This window comes from Tasmannia lanceolata, unplaced genomic scaffold (genome assembly GCF_043159265.1).
Source record: "Tasmannia lanceolata isolate RefF3 unplaced genomic scaffold, GAP_Taslan_0.1 ptg000025l, whole genome shotgun sequence".
NCBI lineage: Eukaryota > Viridiplantae > Streptophyta > Magnoliopsida > Canellales > Winteraceae > Tasmannia > Tasmannia lanceolata.
In genome coordinates, this window is record NW_027518702.1 from 7,865,088 (window position 1) to 7,891,909 (window position 26,822).

Consider the following 26,822-nt stretch of genomic DNA (forward strand, 5'->3'; position numbering starts at 1 on the left):
AAAGGGCTATTGATTGGATCCACGTCATCAAATGTAATTGATTTTACTTTTTCAACCAATTTAAAATTGTAACTGAAAATGACGTGGATCCAATGAAGAGCCCTTTTCTGGCTCTTTATGCAAGGGCTCCTTTGTATCTATCATTGCTCTTGTAGATATACTACTTAAAGGAAAAGGTAATCATGATTGTTTAGCAATAGGAAAAATAGAGTGATGACGAATGATGGGGTATAAAAACAGCAGCCTATTAGCTGTCGACACATGGCCACCGCAGACCCCGCGTCAGCTGGGGTAGTTTGGTAATTACAGCAGAGTAGGTGAGCTCGAACCTATCGCTGGCCGACACCTGTCCTGGAGTAATAACTCCTCAACTACCCCAGTTTTCCCTCTATAAAAGAGCTTCCAAAGCTCATAAACAGGGTAACAACTTCTCACCCACCACTCTTAAACTCGCTCTGCACTCCTGCTCATACTGACTTGAGTGTCAAAGGGCCTGTCCGGAGTAACACTCCGGGTTGGTCATTCTGACCTCGTTTGCTTCTGTGCAGAACACAGTTCCGCCGGACACGCTTCCTTCACTTCTGCTCCCCGGGCCCTCCAGCTCGGCTCTTACGTCACTGCCATATCTGTTAACGATTTTAGGCCTAACAACGAATATCCGAAATAAAAATGTCAAGTATAACTTGAGAAATAAGATGTAATTATTTATTTGAAAGGTGTCCTAGGCACCTATGCCAAATATCAGAAGAATAAACAGATGAAGCTGAGTTGCATACTCCAGATTAATTTGGTGAAAAGTGGTATAGTCCATCCCGTTCTCTACCCACTCCAGTCATCATCTTCAAAGACCGGTCTTGGAGAAGACAATCGTCAGGGGAAAAAATGAATAATTAGATGAATGGGTGAGTTTACTAATAGAGATAAGATTAAAATGAAAAGAGGGAACACAAAGAACATCATGAAGAACGATGGATGATGATAAATGAAGGGAGCCAATATGTGTGATAGGGGCATGAGTACCATTAGGGAGTTTAACAATGGTATTACCAAGAACAGTAATGGAAGTAAGCAACGAAGTTGAACTAACCATATGACAGTGGCACCATTGTCAACAATCCATGTAACATGTGAAGAAGCTAAGCTTAAGGAAATACCAGATAGGCAAGTAGCATGGGGTAGCACTTCCTACTTGATTTGTGATAGCCTTCGACTTATTCAAGAGACTTGGCAATTTTTAACATTGATCTAATGTGAAGGGAAGTCCAATGATATTGGGAGCATTCCATCGCCGGACTTTCAAAAGGACGATGGAATGATCGCCGGATGCCTTAAAGAAGAAAATGTTTTTTTAGAAAGAGCACATTTGCTCTCATAACATAGTAAAAACGAGATTGCTATAAATTGATTGATTATCATTATTATAGTAAATAAGTGTGTATAAAGTTACTAGAATCTATTTCAATCTTTACTAGGGCTGCAACTCGGGTCGGGCGGGTCGGGTTTTGGAGAACCCAACCCTACCCGAGAAATATCTCGGGTCAGGTCGGGTCGGGTTTTTTTTCGGAAAACCCACGATTCCCAAGCCCGGCCCTACCCATGATAAATCTCGGGTCGGGTCGGGTTTTTTCACGTTGACGCAATTTTTTAAGGAAAATTCTTGTTTGGCAAGGCAACTCAACTCATAGAAGTAGAAATTACACTCACTGTGTACTTGAATCAAACAATGATGTAATTACACTCACATTACACTTGAATCAAACAATGCTGTAATCAAACAATGTTGTAATTACAATCAAACACTTGAATCGACTCAACTCATAGAAGCAGAAATTACACTCACATACAATAACAGTGGGTGCGTGGGTTTTCACTTTTAACTTTTAACTAACAATAGAAAAAAATGTACATACTATAACTTATGTAACTTGGGTCGGGTCGGGTCGGGCCCCTTCAAACCCGGCTCGACCCGAGATTCATGCGGGCTTTTGAATGCTCAACCCGGCTCGACCCGAAACCCATGAAACCTGAACCCAACCCAGGCTATTTTCGGGTCGGGTCGATGCGGGTCGGGTAAAACCCGGCTCGAGTTGCAGCCCTAATCTTTACAATCTACACAATGGAGAGATAAAAGATTAAAAGGAAAGGAAATATTTGCAAATCCTTAATAGAAAAAATAAAGGATGTTGGTACAACATGTGGAAAGAGATTTGGTAAATCTTAGTACCTGCCAAGATATAGCAAATCTTGGCAGCAAGCAGGATTTCTTGCCTAATAATAGGCTCCTACTGAAAACGGGTGTGCATTGGGCAAAGGAAAAGCGATAGTTACCCATTTTTTCCCGGACCAATCCCTTCTAGTGTATTTATGACTACCTTTTACACTAAAGTGGGTGGCCCAAGGAAGAAAAGGGCGAATATGTCATTTCCCTTGGGCAAATTGTGGGTTAACCAAGGGCTCAAAATCAACCTAATGGAAGTATCCAACTATGCTAATTGTTACAGCTCGGTCAGCTTGGGCCAGAGTACCTATGCTCAAATCATGGTTTAAAATTTCGATTTCAGTTTTGGTAACCGTTTCAGACCCCACAGAAAACCGAAATTTGGGCGAAATCCAAAATTCCGTATTAAGCGTCAAAATTTGGGTTTGAAATTCCAAAATTTCGGACGAAATTTTGTAGACGAAGTTTTGGGCCGAAATTTGGTAATTGGAGAAATTTCGGAATTTCGGTAAATTTCGGTTTCGGTCCCCACCGAAATCCAAAATTTCGGATTTCGGTCGAAATTTAAAACCATGCCTCAAATTACACGGTAAGGAATGCCCAGAGTCAGAACTCCGGAGAAACCCTCTGCTACTTAAGTCAGACGAGGCAACAATATAAATTGAGCAAGAAGGGAAGGGCTCACGAGTCCGAAGTGCAAGGGGTTGGTTATGTGTCAATTTGGGATTTCCCTTTGATAAGCAGAGGCTTTAGTGTAATTGCGGGTTGTGAACATGATGGCCAGCATGTTGCTGGTATACTCATATAGTCATTAGTATGGGGCTTATCCAATCAATGCCTTACAGATGGAAAACTACAATTAAAAACTAATCAAAAAAGTGAAAATGAACGGTCAGATCAAATCAGATCAAGGCAGCTCTACCTTCCACTTGTCCCACTCCAGACAAAGGCATCTTTCTCACCCAACCATTTCACACACTAAGACCAAAGGAGTAAAAGCAAAACAAAAAAGTTCCAAAAAGCGCCACAAAGATCAGCCTCGTCATTCCCATTCTAGATCTTTTTCTCTCTTGAAAATATCTTGTCTTTGTTGGCACTAGATATTCTTGAATACTGCCTACATGGTATCCAGCTGACGTGATGACACATGTAAAGCAGTGCCATGTGGGAGTCTTTCGGGCCCAAAAGCCTCTCTGTCACGTCACTTTTTGTTCTTCAAGAAGATGAAAAAAGACCCAAAAAGTGATATTGGGTTTTGGATTTTTCTGCCCGGGCCCGTTTCCGACCAAGAGTGCGCTCCCGGTCTTTGTGGAGACGAGCCGGGGCGAACCAAGCAGCGAGTACCCAAGTTTTAGCGAACTGGGTTTCTGAGACGGTTTGGTTTTTCTGCGCGGATCCGTTCCCGATCAGGAGTGCTCTCTCGGTCTTTGTGGAGACGAGCCGGGGCGAACCAAGCAGCGAGTACCCAAGTTTTAGTAAACTGGGTTTCTGAGATGGTTTGGTTTTTCTGCGCGGGCCCGTTCCCGACCAGAAGTGTGCTCCCGGTCTTTGTGGAGACGAGCCGAGGCGAACCAAGCAGCGAGTACCCAAGTTTTAGTGAACTGGGTTTCTGAGATGGTTTGGTTTTTCTGCGCGGGCCCGTTCCTGACCAGGATTGTGCTCCCGGTCTTTGTGGATACGAGCCGGGGCGAACTAAGCAGCGGCATGATCTGAGGAACTCGGAACTTTGCAAAGAAGCAGTAGCATTTTTTTCATTATCTACACAAGCGTAACTACAATGGCATCCGCTTTTGTGTCGGACGACAGGCTATTGATAGTATTTTCTGAGGTCTTCGGCGGGTTCAGTTACCTTGGCTTCGTCTTTCAGATCAAGTAGCTCAATCGGCAACAATTCCGATGCATTTTTGCCTCTTGAGATCCATGGCATAGCACTTCGTGGACTGTGGTTGATCTCCTCTGACCTCACTCATGCCGTTTGGTGTTATAAACTTCATCTTCTGGTGATATGCTGAGGCTACGGCGCGGATGAGGCCCTGGCCGGATCGTTCCAAGATAGCGTTGTAGACCAAGGTGGCCCTCACTACCAAGAAGTTGACTATCGCGAAGGCTTGACAGGGCGGCTCCCCGACGAGGACTGGGAGTTCAATCTGCCCTTCCACTTTCACGATCTCTCCAGAGAAACCGAACAGGTCGGAGTTTGCTGGCCTCAACCGGTCGTCTCCTATCATCATTTACTTAAAAGCATGATAGTATAGGATATCGGCTAAACTTCCGTTGTCGACAAGGATTTTCTTCAGCTCCCAGTTTGCGACGAGCATGATTATGACCAGTGCGTCGTCGTGAGGTAGTATCAAGTTGTCGAGATCTGCATATGAAAAGGAGATTTCGTTCTCCGTCTTCATCTTTTTGCCGCACATGTGCACGGCATTGACTCGGCGTGCATAGGCTTTTCGAGCGGCGGATGATGTGCCCCCAGCGGCCGGTCCGCCCATAATCGTGTTGATGACCTCCTTTGGCTGGGATCGGCGCGCCTCTGGTCGTAGACTGGATGGCGGGGGAGATTGATCCCACGCAGGGAGCGGCTGTGACGGTCGATGGCTCTGGCCCTGGAGACTCTTCTCCCTGCGCTCTCTTCTGTGGCCGTCATCTTTGACATACTTTTTCAAGTATCCTCGACCAATCAGCAGCTCGATTTCTTCCTTCAGCTGCCAGCACTCGTCTGTGTTGTGCCCGTGGTCCCTGTGGAACCGACAATACGTTGACTTGTCTCTCTTATTTTCCTTGGAGATCATTCTGGTCGGCCACCTTACGAATTCTTCTCCTCTGATTGTGGCCAGTATGTGTCTCCGGGAGGTGTTGAGAGGGGTAAAGTTTTCTTCCCTCCTCTGAAGGGACCTCTCTCTTCTTGGGGCCTTATCATCCTTACGCTGCTTGGTAGGGTTCTTTTCTTCGGAGGTTCTCCTCCGGTTTGAGTCTAAGGCCGCTAGAGTCTTCTCCACGGATATATATTCCTTAGCCCCTGCCATCAGATCCGCCAGTGAGTGCGGGTTATGGCGAGCAACTGATCGGCGGAAATCGTTGGATTTGGCGCCTGCGAGGCGCGCATTCATGGCTGATGATGGATCCAAATTCGGCACTTGGAGAGCCTCTCTGTTGAAGCAACTGACGAATGTTTTCAGAGGTTCGTTATCCTCCTGCCGCAAGGCCATCAAGGATGCTGTTGTTTTCCTTGGCCTCTGGCTGCTCATGAAATGGCGGACCAGATCGTCCCCAAAGTCTTCAAAGTTGCTGATGGAGTTTGGCTTGATCCTTGTGTACCAGTTCCGGGTAGCGCCCATCAGTGTGGTCGGGAATGCTCTGCAGAGGAATCCGTCAGAGGCGCCGTGGAGGAGCATCATAGTCCTGAACGTCTCCAGGTGGTCCACAGGGTCTGTGGTTCCGTCATCTTGCGGAACCGTCGGCATTTTGAACCCTCTAGGTGTTGGCGAGTTCATAACACTATCGGTGAACAGAGGTTTACTTGAGTACGTCTTCACAGCGGGCCGGCCTTGATCCTTTGCCAGCTCTTCTATACGGTGGTCTATCTCTTCTATCCTCCGTAACATTGGGTCAGCCCTCCGGTCTGTTCGGCCCAACGACTTATTTTTCTCTACTGAGGAGCTCGCGGCGGAGCCGGAGTGACTTTCCAGACTCCTTCGATGATGCCGGGATTTTTCCTGCGCACTCGGTCTTCCTTCGCTTGGTGCTTCTGCGCGGAGCGAGATCGTGACCTCTGGCGGTGGCGAGGCTCTGTATGGGCCTGCCTGGTTCTGGAATGATGGACTCGCCTTGTGGAGTAGTGGGTCCGGTTTCCACTAGGGCGCGCTGGCTCTTCCCTGTGGGCACTTGACCTTTCCTGTACAGGTCGTGGGGCCTCTCGGGGATGCTGGGGAGGCGCTTGGATCAGATGTTGGTATTGATCGACAAGAGCAGTCATCTGTTGGAAGAGAGCTTGCACTTGATCCGGAGTGAGAGTGGGATTGAGGTGTTCTGAATGAGTTGGGCGCTGCTCTGCTGTAGCAGAGGGAGCCACCACCTGCGAGGCGATTTGCTCGCTCCGGGTCCTGCGATGTACTACGGCTCGGGTAGTTCGTGCAGTTGGTACCCGAGCACTCTTCCGCCCTGCCATTTTGTATAGGGGATTCGAACAGCTTTTAGTTCGGGGTCCCACGGATGGCGCCAATCTGTTAGGCCTAAAATCGGTAACAGATACGACAGTAACGTAAGAGCTGAGCTAGAAGGCCCGAGGAACCGAAGTGAAGGAGGTGAGCCCTGCACAAGAGCAAACGAGGTCAGAAGACCAACCCGGAGTCTTTACTCCGGATAGGCCCTTCGACACTCAAGTCAGTACGAGCAGGAGTGCAGAGCGAGTTTTTAAGAGTGGTAGTTCATAAGTTATTACCGTTCGATCTGAGCCTTGAAAGGCCTTTTATAGAGGGGGACCTGGGGTGGTTGGATTACCTACCCCAGGACAGGTGTCGGACCCTCTGTGGGTTTAGGTTCACCCACTATTTAGGCAATTACCAGATTACCCCTGCGCAGCAGTTGGGCTTGCGGTGGGCCCTTCTGGGGCCACGTGTCGACAGCTCATTAGTTGCTGTTTTTTTGTACCCTATCATAGTCCATCCCGTTCTCTACCCACTCTAGTCATCATCCTCAAAGACCGATCTTGGAGAAGACAATCGTCAGGGGAAAAAAATGAATAATTAGATGAATGGGTGAGCTTACTAATAGAGATAAGATTAAAATGAAAAGAGCGAACACAAAGAACATCATGAAGAACGATGGATGATGATAAATGAAGGGAGCCAATATGTGTGATAGGGGCATGAGTACCATTAAGGAGTTTAACAATGGTATTACCAAGAACAATAATGGAAGTAAGCAACGAAGTTGAACTAACCATATGATCAGTGGCACCATTGTCAACAATCCATGTAACATGTGAAGAAGCTAAGCTTAAGGGATAGGCAAGTAGCAGGGGGTACCACTTCCTACTTGATTTGTGATAGCCTTCGACTTATTCAAGAGACTTGGCAATTTTTTACACTGAAGTCCAACGATATTGGGAGCATTCCATCGCCGGATGCCTTAAAGAAGTAGAAAGAGCACATTTTTTTATGACTACCCTTTAACTAGACCCGGCAAACAGGTAACCCGGGCGGGTACGGGTACAGGCGGGTACGGGTAAGAAATACCGGCGCAGGTACGGGTAGCCTTTCATGAACCCAGAACCCACCCAGGTTGGTACGGGTATACCTGCGGGTAACCCTGGCAAATTTAAAGAAGAAATTATATATATATATATATATATATATATATATATATATATATATTTTTTTTTTTTACGAAAAGAAATTATATGATGAATGGGTGTATGAACACATAAATATGGTACGATGGATGTACAAACCTTGATATTTAATCCAACAGCAGCTTCTTAACAAGTCAGCTGCTGTTGGATCAAATATCAAGGATGGGATGATGAGTACATGTATATACGCCCATTCATCATACAATTTTTCATTTACTTTAACAAATGTTTGTTTTGGTACAACCAAAGATACCAGTCACATGGTGTGATTGCTTTGACTTGTTTTGTTGGCCCACCCACATAGTCTATTTTTTAGTTTCAGTATTTAGGCCTTAAGAATAAAAAGTTGAAAACCGAATGACGGGTAACCCGCGGGTCTTTTTTTTTTCGCGGGTATTGAAATTGGTACCCATACCCCTGCGGGCCGGGTGTACCTGCGGTACGGGTCCCATTTTGCCAGGTCTACCTTTAACACTAAAGTGGGTGGCCCAAGGAAGAAAAGGACGGATATATCATTTCCCTTGGGCAAATTGTGGGTGAACCAAGGGCTCAAAATCAAACTAACGGAAGTATCCAACTATGCTAATTGTTACGGCTCGGTCAGCTTGGGCAAGAGGACCTATGCTCAAATCATGGTTTAAAATTTTGCTTTCGGTTTCGGTAACCATTTCGGACCCCACAGAAAACCGAAATTTGGGCAAAATCCGAAATTTCGTATTAAGCGTTAAAATTTGGGTTCGAAAATTTGAAATTTCGGACGAAATTTTGTAGGAATTTTTTTTATTAAAAAAATGGCAGTAAAACCAAATTTCGGTCCACCGAAATTTGGTAATTGGCGAAATTTCGGAATTTTGGTAAATTTCGGTTTCAGTCCCCACAGAAATCCAAAATTTCGGTAGGTTTCGGTCCCCACCGAAATCCAAAATTTCAGATTTCGGTCGAAATTTAAAACCATGCCTCAAATTACACGGTAAGGATTGCCCAGAGTCGGAACTCCGGAGAAACCCTCTGCTGCTTAAGTCAGACGAGGCAACAATATGAATTGAGCAAGAAGGGAAGAGCTCACGAGTCCGAAGTGCAAGGGGTTGGTTATGTGTCAATTTGGGATTTCCTTTTGATAAGCAGAGGCTTTAGTGTAATTGCGGGTTGTGAACATGATGGCCAGCATGTTGCTGGTATAGTCATACAGTCATTAGTATGGGGCTTATCCAATCAATGCCTTACAGATGGAAAACTACAATTAAAAACTAATAAAAAAAGTGAAAATGAACGGTCAGATAAAATCAGATCAAGGTAGCTCTACCTTCCACTTGTCCCACTCCAGACAAAGGCATCTTTCTCACCCGACCATTTCACACACTAAGACCAAAAGAGTAAAAGCAAAACAAAAAAGTTCGAAAAAGCGCCAAAAAGATCAGCCTCGTCATTCCCTTTCTAGATCTTTTTCTCTCTTTGAAAATATCTTTTCTTTGTTGGCACTAGATATTATTGAATACTGCCTACGTGGTATCCAGCTGACGTGATGACACATGTAAAGCAGTGCCAGGTGGGAGTTTTTCGGGCCCAAAAGCCTCTCTGTCACGTCACTTTTTGTTCTTCAAGAAGATGAAAAAAGACCCAAAAAGTGATATTGGGTTTTGGGTTTTTTAGTGGAAAGCATTTTGGGGAAAAAGTATTTTCTTAATTTGGAGAAGATTTCTGTGGAAATGGATGGAAATCTAAGGAATCCGAATGGGTCGAGCTCGGAAAAGTTGGGAATCATCAGGGAAAGTAATTCGAAAGATTTGGTTGGAAAGGAAGAGAAGGGGAACTTGGTAATAATTAATTTCCTTTTTTTCTTTTTCTTTTTTTTTTAATTTTTGTGCTATGAAATGGAACTAATCTTGATGGGTTCTGTATTAATTCTTTTTTCTTTTCTTGGTTTTGCTTTTTGGGACATTTTTTGGGTTGGAAACTGAAAGATAGGAAGTGGGTTGATTTTATCTAGTTATTGCAATTTGTTAGTTTTTTCTAGTTATGGGTTGAGAATCTGAATTTGTTAGTTTTTAATTTCTGTTCAATGGTTTAGTTGTATGATTTAATTTTCAGAGGAATTTGAGAGATGAATTTATTTAGCTCGATTATCATCGATTTCTTTATGTCCAATTATTATAGAACTTTATAGTGCACATTGTTTCGAATATAGCAATTGATTGCTTATTAGAAAGGCTTCTTTATGGAGAGAATTAGGCCATCCTTTCTGTTGTTTTTTTTTTTTTTTGAAAATTACACGAGAAGTGATAGTAATTGAGGGGGAAGACCATCCTTTCTGTTGTTTGTGGTGTTTCTAAAAAACAAAGAAAACTACAAGCAACTGCATCAACAACACAGGCCCAATTAACTGGCCCGTCCTACCTACTAGCGCTAATAAGGCTGAAAGAAGAATGCGTCGTGCAATCAGTGTGACCCCCGGTTTTACTTCACTAAGCCCCATGGTTGCACGATGAGGAAGCTTATGGTACACCAGATTTGACTCGGTTATTGATAGAGTGAATAGATCCGCCATTTCTTGAAATCTCTTTCCTGATTCAAAGTTGTGGTGTAGTGTGTATCCCTCTTTGTTCCGGTCATGGAATAGATGAAATGAATGCTAACCTGAAAATCAGGAGTGAGTGAAATACTGGCCTGATCGATCGGCCATGGCCACTTCCAGCAGCTAGGGAATCACTACTTTTTCCAATATTTGAAACTGCATATGCAGGTCAAAACGCGACCGAAGCCGATCCTATTCGACTCAGCGCAATACGGTCGAGTACTCGGTTGGCGCAGTCATAACTTGGGAGAGTCAAAGGTGTTTTGAATGACTTTGTAGGGAAAACTGTGGAATCAGACAAGAACGCGGCAAAGGTAAAACGGAGTCAACTTGAGGGTGTCCATGATGACGTGGGGGAATTTTGAAACTATGACTTCTTCCTCCCCTGGCTACTCCTCCATCTTAACAAGATTACTCCACAACTAAGAAAGATTACGTTTCTCATGCGCTCTTATCGCACCACTGATAATTATGAGTCCATCTCCTATTGCTAGTCCACCATAGGGGGGTGTAAATGGGTGATTTGTCTCCCCATGTTACCGTGTCCAGAACTTCTTCCATCCATCCCTTCCCTAGGTCCTAAGCTTATGCTCCATTCCTACCCCAACTGTCTCGATCAACTGTGCTTAAAGTTGAAATGAAATATCTGCTTCTACTGACTGAAAGTACTTGTAGGGCAAGCATACCTAGGAAACCAAGATTGGGATCCCATTGATCCAGCAGAAGCAACGGCTCGGGCATGGACAATTAACTTTTCCAAAGGAACTCCAAGTCATTCTCTTGAAGCTCATCCTCTTTATGATAGATGATCCGCTTGCCCCAAAATGACCTGGCCCAACTCCTAATCATTTGGTAATATGGGTAAACATGAACAATTCTTGAACTTTTTCAATTAATTCATTTTTAACAGATCAAATATAAGACAAATGATCAAATCTATGGATTTCTTGAAATTAATGTGTTGCATCCAAGGTTGCCAGAGCGGGAATCGAAAGCGGGAATCGAAGGCTCCCAGGGAAGAATCCTGCTCAAGGTTGCTAGAGCGGGAATCGAAAGCGGGAATCGAAGGCTCCCAGGGAAGAATCCTACTTCCTTGGTTGCATCACTCATTGAGACTTTTTGTTGATGTGCCAATAAAAATTTGTCTCTGGAACCCACCATTCTTTTCATCGCAAGTCCATTAAATTGTGCTGCAGTCATAGTTGATGTCTATGATATTGTTGCTTGAATTCTTATAGTAGAATTCTCTTAGAACTAATATGGAAAGTTGACTGGCTCTTTAAGTTGGATGGTACGCTTTTCAGGTTCCCAGTTTGTTGTTCTATGTGCTTCATTCAATGCTTATTAAATTTTCTTCTCCTTTTTTTTTTTTTTGACTAATGGAACCTTCATATCTCAGGGCGTTCAGATGGTAGAATCTATACCCAATAAATGGACAGATGAGAAGCACAGTTTGTATCTAAATTCCATAGAAGCATCTTTTGTTAAACAGTTACACAATTATGATCACCGGTTGAAGGATTCACACGGTTGGCTTTCAAGACATAAATTGCTATTTCCAAAGTCATCACCTTCAAATCCCAACAGTCATTCCTCCTCTGGCCAGGCTCGCAATCAAATCCCTTTTTATATTTTCATTCAACAATTTCTCCCAAACCAATCCCTCTTTTAACTAGATGCCTTGTTATCTTTTTGTAGTTTAAGGTTCTCCGATGTGGCTTCTGGCAGAAACTGAACTTTGACAAGGCTCAGACTCAGTTGGACACTGGAAATGAGTCTTGTGTTATTTCAGCAAGCCCGTGGATCCAGCACTTCAGATCAGCTTCCAATGGCAAAGGCGTAGAAGTGACATCACTCGATCTGCAAGAAAATTGTGAAGAAACCCAATTAGGAGCGCAAAATAATGGAGCCACAACCTGTGGACTACCAACAAGCTCAAAAAAACTTCCTGCGTTTTATTCTACCATTCATCATCAAGACTTTGTTGGTAGCACTACAGGTAACTTTCAACTAACTTTGTAGTTGGTAAGGTCTTTGGTGAAATTCATATCTTTCCTTTCCATATCTCCAATTAGCCTTCAAGTTTATATTTTCATATATCCAATTGCTTAGTAATAGTTCTGTTCTGTACTATCCAATTGCTTAGTAATAGTTCTGTTCTGTACTACCTCATACATTGTTCAAATTAAGTACCATCAGAATGAATCATAATTCTGAGAAACGAATGTGACTAGTCTATTATTATTTTGACTGCAGTTGCCCATGTAATCGAGTAGATGAGAAACAAATGTGACTAGCCTGTTCTGTACTACCTCATAATTCTTATAAGGGATTTGCTAGGGTCCATCGCAAAAGGCATTTCGTGGAACGTCTGTTGCATGAGAGAGCAGCCACATAGGCTCACTTTCCAACAGATTTTGATTCTGATCTATTCGTTTCTCCAAGTGATAATCTACTCGCCATAGTACTATCCTCCAAAGGTGGTGAAACTGACAGTTAAGAACGCTTATAGTTCCCCGCGTAGCTCACGATCCTATCAGATTCCAATAGATTTTGTCATTATTCATGCGGTGGCTCATGCAACAGACGTTCCACGAAATGCCTTTTGCGATGGACCCTAGTAAATCCCTTCTTTTATATGTGTGTGTGTAGATAAATAGATAGATACATACATACATACATACATACACCACATTTCACATGAAATTCATATAAATAAATATAATTATGTAACACCTCTTGATCGATTATGCTACTAATACACTTATGATTTTGGTTTCAGTATGCATTTTGATTTTGGTATAAGTTTCGGTAGGGATGAAATCTGAAACGGTATAAGAGGGCGAGCCTTGGCGCAACGGTAAGGTTGCTCCATTGTGACCTGGTGGTCACAGGTTCGAGTCACAGAAACAGCCTCTCTGCAAAGCAGGGGTAAGGCTGCGTACATCTAGCCCTCCCCAGACCTCGCAATGGCGGGAGCCTCGTGCACTGGGCCGCCCTTTCGGTAGGGATGAAAACAGAAACATTTCATTTGTTTCATGTCAGGTTCAGTGGAAATTTAAAATCATTTGCCCACTCATCATCATCATTTTCATCAGAAACCTCATCAACTAACACATGATGAGGCTGCATTATAGCTTTATCTTTCGATTTACCTGCATTAATGTGTAATTTACTACTTATTAGAAGTCACTCAAAAGTATAAGTAGATTATAGATTCGAAAAACCCCAAAGTAAAATGTTTACTTTGATGAGCGTTCCTTTTTCTATTCGATGCCATGTGAGAATCTGATCTGAACTACTCTTGATTCTCGTAGATCATGCTAATACATGTTGAAGATCGTATAAACCAATTGGAATGTTTCTATAGCAGTGACATCAAGCATCATGTCACTATCTTCCAAGCATCTTGGATCAATAGAAAGAGTAAGGCTTTCCTTCTCAATTAATCACCCCCTCCCCCCCCCCCCCACCCTCGTTGGAATCGATTTCAACCACCATGATCTGATCAATGTTCTGCTTCCTGCTTAAGCTTCTCGCACGTAGCTTTGTATTATACATAACATAGACTAGAGCATTTAACTTTTCTTGCTCCAGTCTATTCCTCTTTTATGGACCTATAAACAAAAGTTAAAACCATTGTAAAATAATAATAAAAATCTTATCCATAATTAAAGAATGACATATTGAGTATTGAGTTATTGACAACTATACTAAATTTAATAACTTACTGCATCAATGGTACACCAATTCCTCTCGCAGCCAGAAGATAGCGAAGGCTGTTAGCTCTGGTTTCTTAGGTCCATAACAGATCCACCAGTCAGCTACATTAAGTAGTTGACATTTTTTTATAATTAGATAACAATAACACAAATGAATAAAAAAATCAAGACAAGATATCAATTTAAATAATAATTAAATAGTAAATACGTAAAAGGTAAAAACTTAGTACTAAAATGTACCTGGAGAATGGTTGTTTCTTGTTGTAATGTCCATGCGGATGCCAAACTCCCCCTCGGCCTTGTCATAAAAATCTCGCTCTACATCCCTCAATGTTTGCTTCTTGTGCCACTGCCCAAGAGCCTATCCACAATACATTATATAGACCATATTTACCTCCATCCACCTCTGAGAACTCAGTCGAATATCTAAGCTAGGTATTTAGATAGGTAGCCACCTGAGTGTATGGGATGCAACTGATCTGTCCATCTCTCATCATCTTCCTCAAAATAGGAAGATAATTTCTTCTGTTCCCCCGCAGTTAAATTTAATCTTCTCCTCAGCTGAATCCATCAGTTCCTTAACTAAAGCTCATAGCATAATTCTCCTCTGAATCCACCTCTCTAATAACACTAACTAATGGCGTTGTAGTCTTAATGCAGTAAGGTACATGTGACCAAAATCTAGAATTAAATAATATAATGGCATGTACCTTCACGCCATCAACTTTTTAAGCTTAAGAACTACTGTTTTAAGCCTCAAAGGAAAATTATGATATGAGAAGTTGTGTCTGCTTATATAAGTTCCGTAGTGTGCAATAGATGGTGGCAAATCTAGCAATCGCAGGATAAAGAAGCTCGTAGTTCTTTGCATAGGTTCTCATCAAGTTAAGAACCCATGCATGCCTACACACACACACACACACACTTACTTTGTCACTTGCCTTGCCTTTTCAAATGGTCACAACATGCACATTGAGCTTAGCAATGCTCTCTAGCATCAAGTCTATGCAATGAGCAGTGTAGGGAGTCCAATATAATCTCTCCCTCTTCACTTCTTTCCCACACTCACATCGCTAGAATGGTTATCAATGATAGCCTACACCACTTTGTCCTCTCCAATCTCCTCAATGACATCATAAATAAGACTGAAAATCAAATTTCCATCCTTATTGCAGACAGAACCATCAAATTTTAAAAACCATGTCTCTTCTGGACTATTAACAAGAAATTTATCAAACATTTATTTTTCCCATCTGTCCATCCATCTGAAATGAGACTACATCTATACTTATCCCATTCATTCTTGTGGTCTTCCATCATGCCATTTTTTGTGTATTGTTCATTACTTCTTTCAAAAGAATTATTTTTAACTTCATTCCTTGAGGATCATGTCCTCATCTCATGCATGGTTAGGGGTATTATAACTATATGCTGCTATCGTTTCGACCATAGCTGCAAATTATGGGCATTTTACAATATTAAAAGGGATGGTACTTGCAAAGAAAAATCTCTCAATTTTTTTTGCACACTTCTACCCTTTCTTCCTTCTTCCACCTGGACTTTAGGGTAGTTTTTTTAGCCTCGACAGTTACAAAAGAATCAAGGCATAGATCTTTGACAAGAACCAATACTAACTGGAGTCTCGGTAATCAGAGTCCCTTCGCCTCTTAGGCCATCCCCCTCCAAAAAACCCTTCCAATGTTTGGAAGAATTTCATTTCTTCTTTCTTTATCACTTTTATGAATTTTCAAAGCATTTAAGCATTCTTGCATAATTTAGGGTGGACACTTTGTGCACAGTTTTAATCCATAATGTGTCATCACCAAATGATTTTTTAGAGGGCTAATAAGAAAAATGATATATCCTCTATTCCCCTTTCACTCGACTTCTTTTTCATATCTCCATGCAAAATCCTTCTTATCACCCATGCTAATATAAAAAAGATTAAATGCATTCCAATAACACCAAATCTTTTAGAAGAATATGTTAGAATATGTGGGATCCAACGGTTGGATTGGGTTAAGATCTCACCGTTGGATCATCGTGGAGGTAGATTGGGTAAGTTGGCTAAATGAAGCAACTAGATAAATTAGCCAAGTGGATTAGAAGAGGCAAGCAAGAGAGATTAGGAAAGTAGATTTGATTAGGATTATTTCCTTCTATAATTATCTTAATTACATTCCATGTTTATCATGTAAGTGCTCTATATAAGCACACATTGAGATTAGTGTAAAGTATCCAAGAATAAGTAGGAAATCAAAATTTATCATGGTATCAGCGCCACCCATCCAGGGTTGACCACAAGCCTAGCCTCTCCCGTTCTCCGGCGGATGGCCGATCTGGCCGTCCCCCCCGTACCGGTAAATCTCTATATTTTCTTTTATTAGCCCAAGTTCTTTTTTCCTTTTCTCTCTTGCAATAGTTTGCCTGTCCGGCCGTAGCCAAGTTACTGTTGTTCCATCTCCATCAAGGAAAAAAATACACTTTTTCTTGCTCTTGTTTTTTCATCTCTGTTCCAGTGCTTTGGAGGGCAAACTAAGTGCCTTCTGAAAATCATTAAAGTGACCCACAACGTTTTTTTATTTATTAAATTTTCAAGGGCTTTGACCTCTTCTGCTGAAGTTTCATCCGCCAAAAATTCTCCAGCAACTACGAAAGGACACTTGTCTGTGTTGCCTTGATACCTTTATACGTGGTAGATAGGAAGGAAGGAAAGGTGTGAAATCAGCACCCCCAATTTTATTTCACCACACCATTGATCTTTGTCCTTTGAAAAATATCTACCCAAAAATTGATATGGGCACCTCCTTCATTCTAATTTCTCATCCTCTTGGCCCTTGCATATTTTATTGAACTCCTTACAAGAGTCCCTGCATTTGATATATGCGCACTCTTTTTCAGGGAGTGCCCAATGTTTTAAAAGTTACGTGTTATCACTGATATTTGTCATTAAAAGCTTCTGCTGTTTGTTGCTGCATGCCATTCATTGCCGCCCATCTCTTTGTTTTTTTTTTTCTTTGTTGCCTATTCCGGCATTGGTCCATAGCGACCCAATTCTTGCCCATTCCGGCATTGGTCCATTGTGACCCATTTCTTGCCCATTCCGGCATTGGTCCATAGTGACTCAATTCTTGCCCATTCCGGCATTGATCCATAGTGACCCATATCTACTCGCCCATCAAGGCTTAAGTATAATCTAGCCCCATCGAGGCTATGATCTATTGGCTTTTAAGCCCTCTTCGTGACAAAATGTCAAGCGGCATCTTCTTCGGCAACCATCATCAATGATCAACATCAGTCTTCATCAAAGGATCTTCGTCATCGACTTCTAGAAGTGTGCATCAAATCGGTTGATTTTGATTACATTTGTAATTTGGTGAATTCTATTGTATTGGGGATTTTTTATTATTATTGTCAAACGTATATCGATTTTCAATCCATATACGTTTGAGGGGGCATGTTAGAATATGTGGGATCCAACAGTTGGATTGGGTTAAGATCTCACCGTTGGATCATCTTGGAGGTAGATTGGGTAAGTTGGCTAAATGAAGCAACTAGATAAATTAGCCAAGTGGATTAGAAGAGGCAAGCAAGAGAGATTAGGAAAGTAGATTTGACTAGGAAGATTTGATTAGGATTATTTCCTTCTATAATTATCTTAATTACATTCCATGTTTATCATGTAAGTGCTCTATATAAGCACACCTTGAGATTATTGTAAAGTATCCAAGAATAAGTAGGAAATCAAAATTTATCATGGTATCAGAGCCACCTATCCAGGGTTGACCACAAGCCTAGCCTCTCCCGTTCTCCGACGGATGGTCGATCTGGCCGCCCCGCCCCCCCCCCCCCCCCCCCCCCCCGCCCCGTACTGGTAAATCTCTAGATTTTCTTTTATTAGTCCAAGTTCTTTTTTCCTTTTCTCTCTTGCAATAGTTTGCCTATCCGGCTGTAGCCGAGTTACTGTTGTTCCATCTCCATCAAGGAAAAAATACACTTTTTCTTGCTCTTGTTTTTTCATCTCCGTTCCAGTGCTTTAGAGGGAAAACTAAGTGCCTTCTGAAAATCATTAAAGTGACCCACACCGTTTTTTTTTTATTAAATTTTCAAGGGCTGTGACCTCTTCTGCTGAAGTTTCATCTGCCAAAAATTCTCCAGCAACTACGAAAAGACACTTGTCTGTGTTGCCTTGATACCTTTATACGTGGGAGATAGGAAGGAAGGAAAGGTGTGAAATCAGCACCCCCAATTTTATTTCACCACACCATTGATCTTTGTCCTTTGAAAAATATCTACCCCAAAATTGATACGAGCACCTCCTTCATTCTAATTTCTCATCGTCTTGACCCTTGCATATTTTATTGTACTCCTTACAAGAGTTCCTGCATTTGATATATGCGCACTCTTTTTCAAGGAGTGCCCAATGTTTTAAAAGTTAAGTGTTATCGCCGATATTTGTCATTAAAATCTTCTGTTGTTTGTTGCCGTGTGTCATTCATTGCCGCCCATCTCTTTGTTTTTTTTTTCTTTGTTGCCTATTCCAGCATTGGTCCGTAGTGACCCAATTCTTGCCCATTCCGGGATTGGTGGTCCATTGTGACCCATTTCTTGCCCATTGCGGCATTGGTCCATAGTGACTCAATTCTTGCCCATTGCGGCATTGGTCCATAGTGACCCATATCTACTCGCCCATCAACGCTTGAGTATAATCTAGCCCCATCGAGGCTATGATCTATTGGCTTTTAAGCCCTCTTCGTGACAAATTGTCAAGCGGCATCTTCTTCGGCAACCATCATCAATGATCAACATCAGTCTTCATCAAAGGTTCTTCGTCATCGACTTCTGGAAGTGTGCATCAAATCGGTTTATTTTGATTAATTTGTAATTAGGGAATTCTATTGTATTGGGGATTTTTTATTATTATTGTCAAATGTATATCGATTTTCAATCCATATACGTTTGAGGGGGCATGTTAGAATATGTGGGATCCAATGGTTGGATTGGGTTAAGATCTCACCGTTGGATCATCTTGGAGGTAGATTGGGTAAGTTGGTTAAATGAAGCAACTAGATAAATTAGCCAAGTGGATTAGAAGAGGCAAGCAAGAGAGATTAAGAAAGTAGATTTGATTAGGATTATTTCCTTCTATAATTATCTTAATTACATTCCATGTTTATCATGTAAGTGCTCTATATAAGCACACCTTGAGATTATTGTAAAGTATCCAAGAATAAGTAGGAAATCAAAATTTATCAAAACAGCTATGAATAAATAAATAAAGAAAAAACCTAAGATAATATTCACTCGAAACAGTAAGGAGTGCATGATGAAAAAAATTTACACCATCACAAGCTTCATTTTGATGATAGAAATCCACCGGAAGCAATGAATTTTGATTCCGTTGAATGCTTGGAGAGCAGTGGCGGAGCCAGGATTTATATACATAAGGGGGGCAGGTTATATATGGGGGGGGGGGGGGGGGGGGGGGGGGGGGGGGGGCATTATACATAAGGGAGGCAGGTTATACATAAGGCTGGGCCCAATTGAGTTGGGCCTATTAAGGAGTTTGGCCCAACTCAACAGGGGCAGCTGCCCCCCTTTTGCTACATGTAGCTCCTCCGCTGTTGGAGAGTAATCGCGAAAAAGAGGTATAGTGAAAAAAGTTCCTAAAACACCAAAACTCGCCTAAATATCTCAAATTTCCATAGTTGATCTTAAAATTTGTTTTAATAGTTAATACTTAAGTTAGCATACTTATTAAAGGCATTTTAGTAGAAGAAAAAACAAAAAAAGAAGGGTGAAAAATAAAAAAATGAGGGTTTGCGCTGTGAAATCAGCTCCTCACAGGAAAATACTTTTGAGTTGTACCCCTCAAGTGAAAGACATATCCCTTTCATGCCTAAGGGTGCCTCAGAAACAAAAGATGCAAGCCTTATGGGAAAAATTGCATTTTTTAACATTTTGAGGCATTTTTGGCAAGCCTAGCCTTGAGGGGCACCTTGCGGAGTATGTCTCAAAACGTCTTTTAAAACACTAGTTTATGTTGTCCCTAACATACAATGTGTACTCTTGTATGTGTCACAATTTACTTCCCAATTTCAGTGTTGTTTTATCTTTACAACAAATTTTGTTCTTGGGGAGAATCTTAGAATGGGAAAGCTCTTTGCTAGATGTACAGTTCATTGAAAACACTGTCTGCTAACTAATTCCACAGCTATACCACATACCACTTCACAGTTTGCATCTGGACTCTAGGTCTTCACCGCGTCCATGTCTTCTTATTTCTGTGGCATCATTGCCTTGCACACACAAATTCTAGTATCTTACAATTTTTTAGTTTCCAAGTCATAAGAAAGCCAAGCCATACATGTGTACAAGTTGTAAACTTCGTAAAAATTGTGCACTTCTAATGCAATCCATAATAGTACAAAGTCCTCTTTTATTTTCCATATTAATTCATTCTGATGTTTGGGGACTCGTAGAATTTGTCTTTCATTCTGGCTTCTATTTTTCTTTCATTTTCGTTGATTATTTCACTATTTATTTTCTCAAAAAAAATAAATCCGATTTCCTTTTTGCCTTCTCTAATATATATGCTCTCGCTACCAAACATCATGATGCCCATTCTCTTTTTTGTGAAGCGATGTAGGAGGCGAGTGTACCTCTGGGATTCAAGAATTTCTTCCTCACAATTTTCTTGTCACCACACTCCGTCAAAAAGGGAACAATGGAAAGGGATTACATACATATAACTGAAGTTGGATTTTACATTCAATAGCATGAAAGCACTTATTGGTAGAGACCTTTACATTATCAGCATGCTCCCATTGGCTTGTGCAGCCATCTTCCACACATCTCCTTATTTGTATGGTTCCTAATTATTCTCATCTTCTCTCCGATACATCTGTTATGTTCATGTTCTTTCCACTACTTGCTGGAAGCTTTTCCCAAAGGCTGTGATTTCATAGGCAACAGTGACGTCCATAAGGGGTCAATATACTATTTGTTGTCTACTAGTAAGATTTTAATCTCACGCTATGTATCCTTTGATGATTCTCAGTTTTATGAACTACCAACTATTGGGCTTGAGAGAAAGGAGGGAGACTACACATCATCGAGTTGCCGAGGTCATTTCATCCACCTCTACTTCCCGATCTATTTCAAATTCTAGTTAGTTTGGTAAGTTAGAGTCCTGAACTAAATTAGTTAGAATTATAGTTAAGTGAGGGATGAGGAGCCCTAGTACTAGTTAGGTTAGAAGAGGTGTAGTTTGAATAGAATTAGAAGAGGAGTTTGAGTAGGAGGAGGGATTTATTTCTATAAATATTGGACGTTTGATGTATTGAGCAATTTTTTCCATTGAATAAGATTGTTATTTTAGTTCTTTTTTTTATTTTCCCCTTGTGTATTCAAGGTCTTCACCGGGGTATGCTTCCGCTCCGTCAACTAAAATAAATGGGATATAGTAGATAGACAGGTAGAAGTGAATATTATTATCTTTAGATAGGTATATAAATTCAAGTAATAGCCTGATGGGACAATCAATAGGTCCAAGGCTATATTAGTGGGGCTGAGAGGTATAATCAGAGGCATAGACTTGATTATTAGGAGACTTTTAGTCCAGTGGTAATGAGTATTATGGTGAGGTTTATCTTGGCTCTGACAAACATATTTATGGATTTGAAGAAGGCTTTTCTTCAAGGATCCCTCAAGTAGGAGGTTAAGATGGAATAACAAGAGGGCTTCGAAGTTGAGATAGAAGCAACTATTTGTGCAGGCTCAAGAAGGCTCCAAGAGCAGGATTTGACAAGCTTCATCAATCTCTCATAAACATTTGGTGTAGGAGAAGAAAATATGACAATTTTCTACTTGTCAAGCATGTATAGCGAGGGTTAGTTTTGGTCGTGGTATACTTTGACGAAATTATCATCATAGGGGATGAGTGTGGGTACCAAAAGATTCAAAAACAATCTAAGCGCCAGTTTGGATGCCGAGAAGATTTTGATTTGGATTTCTCACATTTGCAGCCCAAATCAGCGACTGACAGTGAAAAAAATCAGATTTCCAAAAATGCTGTGGAAATAAGTAATTGGAAATCCACGAATCTGGCAGTTTCCTAGACCCTCTTTGCTCCTCAACCTCTCCCCTCCTGTAGGAAGTACCCACTTCCCTCTCTGTCTCCCTCAGCATGAGCTGGCGGATCTATTCATTTTGTATTCAAAACTCAATGCCAAATCCAAATACAAATTATGAGGTATCCAAACGGGCCCTAAAGGAAACCTTTGATATGATGCAATCAAGAATTTGAGTCTCCAGTCTTCCATTAATCATATAGGTACTATTAGCAAGATTGCATGCATGTCTATACCCTCATCCCTCTTGGGTAATCAATACCAAGCCTCAAATTAAATGAAAAGCCAGTCCCATCTTTATCTTCTTTTGTTCCACCTATTACATCTAAGACACCAAATAGTAGAGACTTTCACCTTTGATTTCTTTTTTGGTCTTTGAAGACTGAAGAGTAACTTTCATCTTTGAATTTCTATCCCTTTCCTTTTATATTAGTTCCTAGTCTCGGTAAAACTTACTCTTTGTTAGTACTTTGACTAATATTCTCAGTTTTATCCAATGAAAATGCATTTTACCACTTTCTTTTCCAACTTCCCTTTGGAGAGCTTAGGCAGAGTCTGTTTTTTGGGAAGCAGTGATCTTGAGGGCTAACTACTAGGCCAGATCGGAATAGTGGTAAGAGAAGCCTTACCATAGAACACCCCAACCCCGTATCCAACGAAAATGCATTCGACCGCTTTTTTTTTCCAACTTCCCTTTGGACGGCTCAGGCAGTCTGTTTTTGGGAACCAGTGGTCTTGAGGGCTTAACCGCTTAACTACTATGCCAGATTGGAATGGTGGTATTAGAAGCCTTGCCAAAGAACATTCTAAGATGTGCCAAAGGAACTCATGAAACTAATCTAAATTGTGCCCACTATTCTAAGATGTGCAAGAGGAACTCCAAGAATGGCATATCAGTTGGTTCTATGCTGGTTTGGTAAGGTCTCCTAATGACTTGTGTCTACTATACGATATATTATGCATATGGGAAAAATATAATTCTTTGGAAGAGCAAGAAACAAGATACACTTCCACATTCAAAATAAAGGCAATGATTGATGTTGCAACTGGAATACTTTAAGGAGACCTATGGAAGATACAAATTGCATGACAACCTCCATGTATGTATTCTGCTATGTGCATTCTTCTGAACCCTGAAAACGGGCAATTATAACTTCCAATTGACGAAAAAATATATTGAAGTCTAAGACTTCCTATGAACTTCATTTTCAAAAGACAACTTCTACGCAATGTTCCCACCAAACTAATTGGGAGGGTCACTGAAGATTAGAATATTAAATGTTTTGAACTTCATCTTGATTGTTATATATTTATATCTATAATGTTCAGGAATCCCTTGGATTCATTTATAATTGCTGGTAGTTTCATACTTTTACATCTGTTTCAGTTCTTTATATGCTATCGAAAATGAGCTAATAAATTTAATTTCTAGTACAATTTCATCCCTCCAACAAGTTGTTTCGCATTATTGTTTTCTTACTGAGAATGGCTGACAATTGTTGTCAGCCGCATAAACTAGTTTTTTTTTTTTTTTTTGTGCCACATGCATAGATGAGCCAACCCCAACTAGTTTGGGACAAAGGCTTTGTTGAGTTGAGTTGAGTTGAGTTGAGTTTGTGCCACATGCACAGAAGTCATTCCTACGGTTTTCTCATGGTTTGGGCAGGTTGGCATCACTGGGTTAACAATAAAGTCCAAACTGCAGCCAGTGTCCCCTCTTTAGGTTGACCTCTGACTGGCAAACACGTTTTGGGTCTAGCCACCTTTCCTAGTGCTCCTTACATATATGGTGGGCCAAAGTTTCAAATGCCTTTTGTTCTCGTCTCTAAGGTTCTCTGTCTTTCAACGTAAAATGTGCAAAAAACATAATTTACACCCATTTTTAAGTGGAAAAGTTCATAAATTTTGTTTTATGCGCCATTTTACGCCGAAAGAAACAGAACGTAAGATGAAATGCAGCTTCATCTTACTTACCGTGGATTGCCTGTAGAAGCTCCTGTGTCGTTAGTTGATGTCAGGAAGATATAACTCCATGCAACTACTCAGAAACTTCTGCCTTTTTCTATTTAGAAACATGATAATTGCCTGTAGAATCTACTGGACCGTTACTTGACTTCATGCAACTGCTTAGGAACTTCTGTCATAACCTGTTTTGACATGGTTTTAACAACGGATTGTTGCACGTTTTGATAAATTACATAGCAGCCCGACATAAGTGCACACACACACACACACACACACACGTCCAAAAAAAGGGACAAAGGAAGAAGAAACATAGATAAAATCTAATATAGTAAGTTCTGTTCAGTATAAACACTTGTAATCTTTCACGCAGTATCTAAACTACATATACTTATGCGACTCAGCTGTGGATTGAAATAACTCTCATGGATTATGAGTAACCTAAGTCCTACATCAGCACTTCTGCAGTGTTTGGCTGCATTAGAAATAAAATCCTCCCTGATTTCTACTTTTTGCTTCCTCAAAAGTCAGTGAAGTACATTCTATGGATATATGGTACATCACCATAATAGATGGTCCTCTGTAAATGTTGAAGCTTGTGATAATAATTGGGAAATGGAATATCAGTCTATAACCATTTTACATCGTGTCAAATTCTAGCTCAGTTTTTGCTGAAATGGATATCCTATTTGGGCTTCTATGACCTTTACATCATGTCAAATTCTAGCTCAGTTTTAGCTAAAATAGGTAAACTATTTGGGCTTCTGCAGAGGTTTCAGATCAAAACTTTGTCGATGAAAGTTTTGGCTGTGGTGAAGGGAAAAACTTGATCAGTCCATGCAGGAAGAGAAGGGCGAGGACTACAGTTTCTGATGTTTCGAGCAAAGATCAAGTAATTTGTTCATATTACAACTTGTATTCTACACATCACATGCAAATATAAGATTGTTTCATCATGTGGGTGTTGGAAAATCTAACTTTTTGCTATTTTTTAAACTGTGTTTTCAGGTTGTTCCATTTGAGAAGTCTCAAATAAAAGAAAATCCCAATGAGAATTACGCTTCTCAGAGAAGGAAAGATGAGAGTTTAGAGGTGAGCAATCAGAAAACACTATAAATAAAACTGATTTCTGATCTCAAAATGACATTCTCCGTGAAGAAGATATGGTCGACATATAAACCAGGTAACGACAGATGGGAGCGTGGTTGTTACGAGAAGCTGCAAGAGACAAATCCAATTGGGAGCTATTATTAGGAAAACTGTTGAACTGATCACTGCTTCATATCAATCATCTCACTGTGAGAGATGCTGATAGTTGGTGTCCTCCTATAAATCCTTGGATGTGATATATATATATATATATATATATATATATATATATATATATATATATATATAATATGTGTATATGGGTAGTTATTAAAAACCTAACAGGCTAGTCAGCTACATAGGAAGAGTTTATAATTTTTACTGGGCCATGTATTGCACTCCTTATATGTTGTATGTTGTGTACTTCATAGTATTGTGGAATGCCGTCTTTTTAGCTTTTTGCAATAAGGATTTGTTGCCTTCAGTCACATTCCCACAGTAACAGCTTGAAGCCAAACAGCTTGGGTCTCTTCACTCTTCATGTCAAGAATACAGAAATTGGGAACATGGGTGGTGATATCAAAATTAAAGCTCAAATCCTAGGTTTGAATGGTGTCAGAACACTCCCTTTCCCTTCCACATTGTGGCAGCCAAGTACAATGTCATTTGCTGGTTCTCTATTCATTTTTTTGTAGGTAAGTTGGGATTGAACCCAAAATTTCAAGATTGCAACATAGAACAGCAGGGCCCACCTTCAGTTGATCTAGAACATCCATCTGATGGGTGCCGTCAGATGGATGTTCTAGATCAAGTGAAGGTGGACCCGTGGTGTCCTCCGTTGCAATCTTGAAATTTTGGGTTGAAGAGCAAACAATGATTTATAATGTGCAGTCCATCTATAGATCGAGGGTTAAGATCATCCTAGGGAGATGATTAATGGGTACAACCTATTTACGTTGTGGCCCAACAAATGAATGGTTTGGATCATCTTATGAAGTGGGCCCCACTGTACTTTTTGGAAAATACTGGACTTCACACCTACACATCATATAAAACCTCGCAAACTAATAGAAACCTTTGTGTTTGTGCTCCCAACCGATGTGGAGTAGAACTTTCCCTTTGTAATTCTTGTAATTTTATTTTCTCATAATGGAAGATCGTGTTCTCATCCCAGATCCAGGCATATTGGCCGAATCATTGTAAAATCTCAGTGTACATTCTTGTAGTTTGTGTTTATTTCTACTTTCCATTTATTTTTGCAGGATCGGATCAGATTTTGCCCAACTGGTTTTCTCAACACTGATTGTACTTTGATTATGCTGCAGATGTGTATCCATACTCCTTTGAAACGTCAACAGTTAGTAATAGCGGATGCCTCATTGTATTATGATGAGGTCTTACCCTACTTAAGCATTCTTCACAGGACCAATGACGGGTCACCTAGGTGGCTGTCATCACTCATCACATGCAAAGGACGGGCAGGAAATGGCTTTCCGCGAAGGTGGCTAGCAAATTCCTTTAAAATATTATTATTATTATTAGGGAAATGATTTCTGCACTCCAATGTTTTGATAACAAGCGCTCCAATTTTTATCATGTAGTATTTAAGGGCTATCAGTGGAATATTACGGTTTTCAAGAAGCTCTTAAAGACCTTTAAATATTACACGACAAACAAGTGGAGCTCATGTTTATCAAAACAATGGAGCGCTGAAATCATTTCCCTATTATTATTATTATTATTTTTCTTTTTTGGTTAGGCAAGCTGTGGGTTG

General features: G+C 40.8%; 1 protein-coding gene across 1 annotated transcript; it reads left to right on the top strand.

Moving 5' to 3' along the window:
• The first annotated feature begins 9,162 nt into the window (after positions 1 to 9,162).
• LOC143858145 (cold-regulated protein 27-like) lies at positions 9,163 to 26,613 on the top strand. Its single transcript, XM_077368777.1, has 6 exons — positions 9,163 to 9,385; positions 11,543 to 11,749; positions 11,842 to 12,142; positions 24,730 to 24,851; positions 24,968 to 25,051; positions 26,311 to 26,613. Exons 1-6 carry the CDS (start codon positions 9,278 to 9,280, stop codon positions 26,596 to 26,598), a joined length of 1,110 nt encoding a protein of 369 aa, XP_077224892.1. The 5' UTR covers positions 9,163 to 9,277; the 3' UTR covers positions 26,599 to 26,613.
• Positions 26,614 to 26,822: the final 209 nt, after the last annotated feature.

Bases quoted from the DNA above. Each gene is read 5' to 3' on its own strand.
- LOC143858145 (XM_077368777.1), top strand. From the start codon at position 9,278: ATGGATGGAAATCTAAGGAATCCGAATGGGTCGAGCTCGGAAAAGTTG. The intron at 11,750-11,841 runs GCTCGCAATCAA...ATCTTTTTGTAG, and splicing joins GTCATTCCTCCTCTGGCCAG to TTTAAGGTTCTCCGATGTGG. The intron at 25,052-26,310 runs GTGAGCAATCAG...TTATTTTTGCAG, and splicing joins GGAAAGATGAGAGTTTAGAG to GATCGGATCAGATTTTGCCC.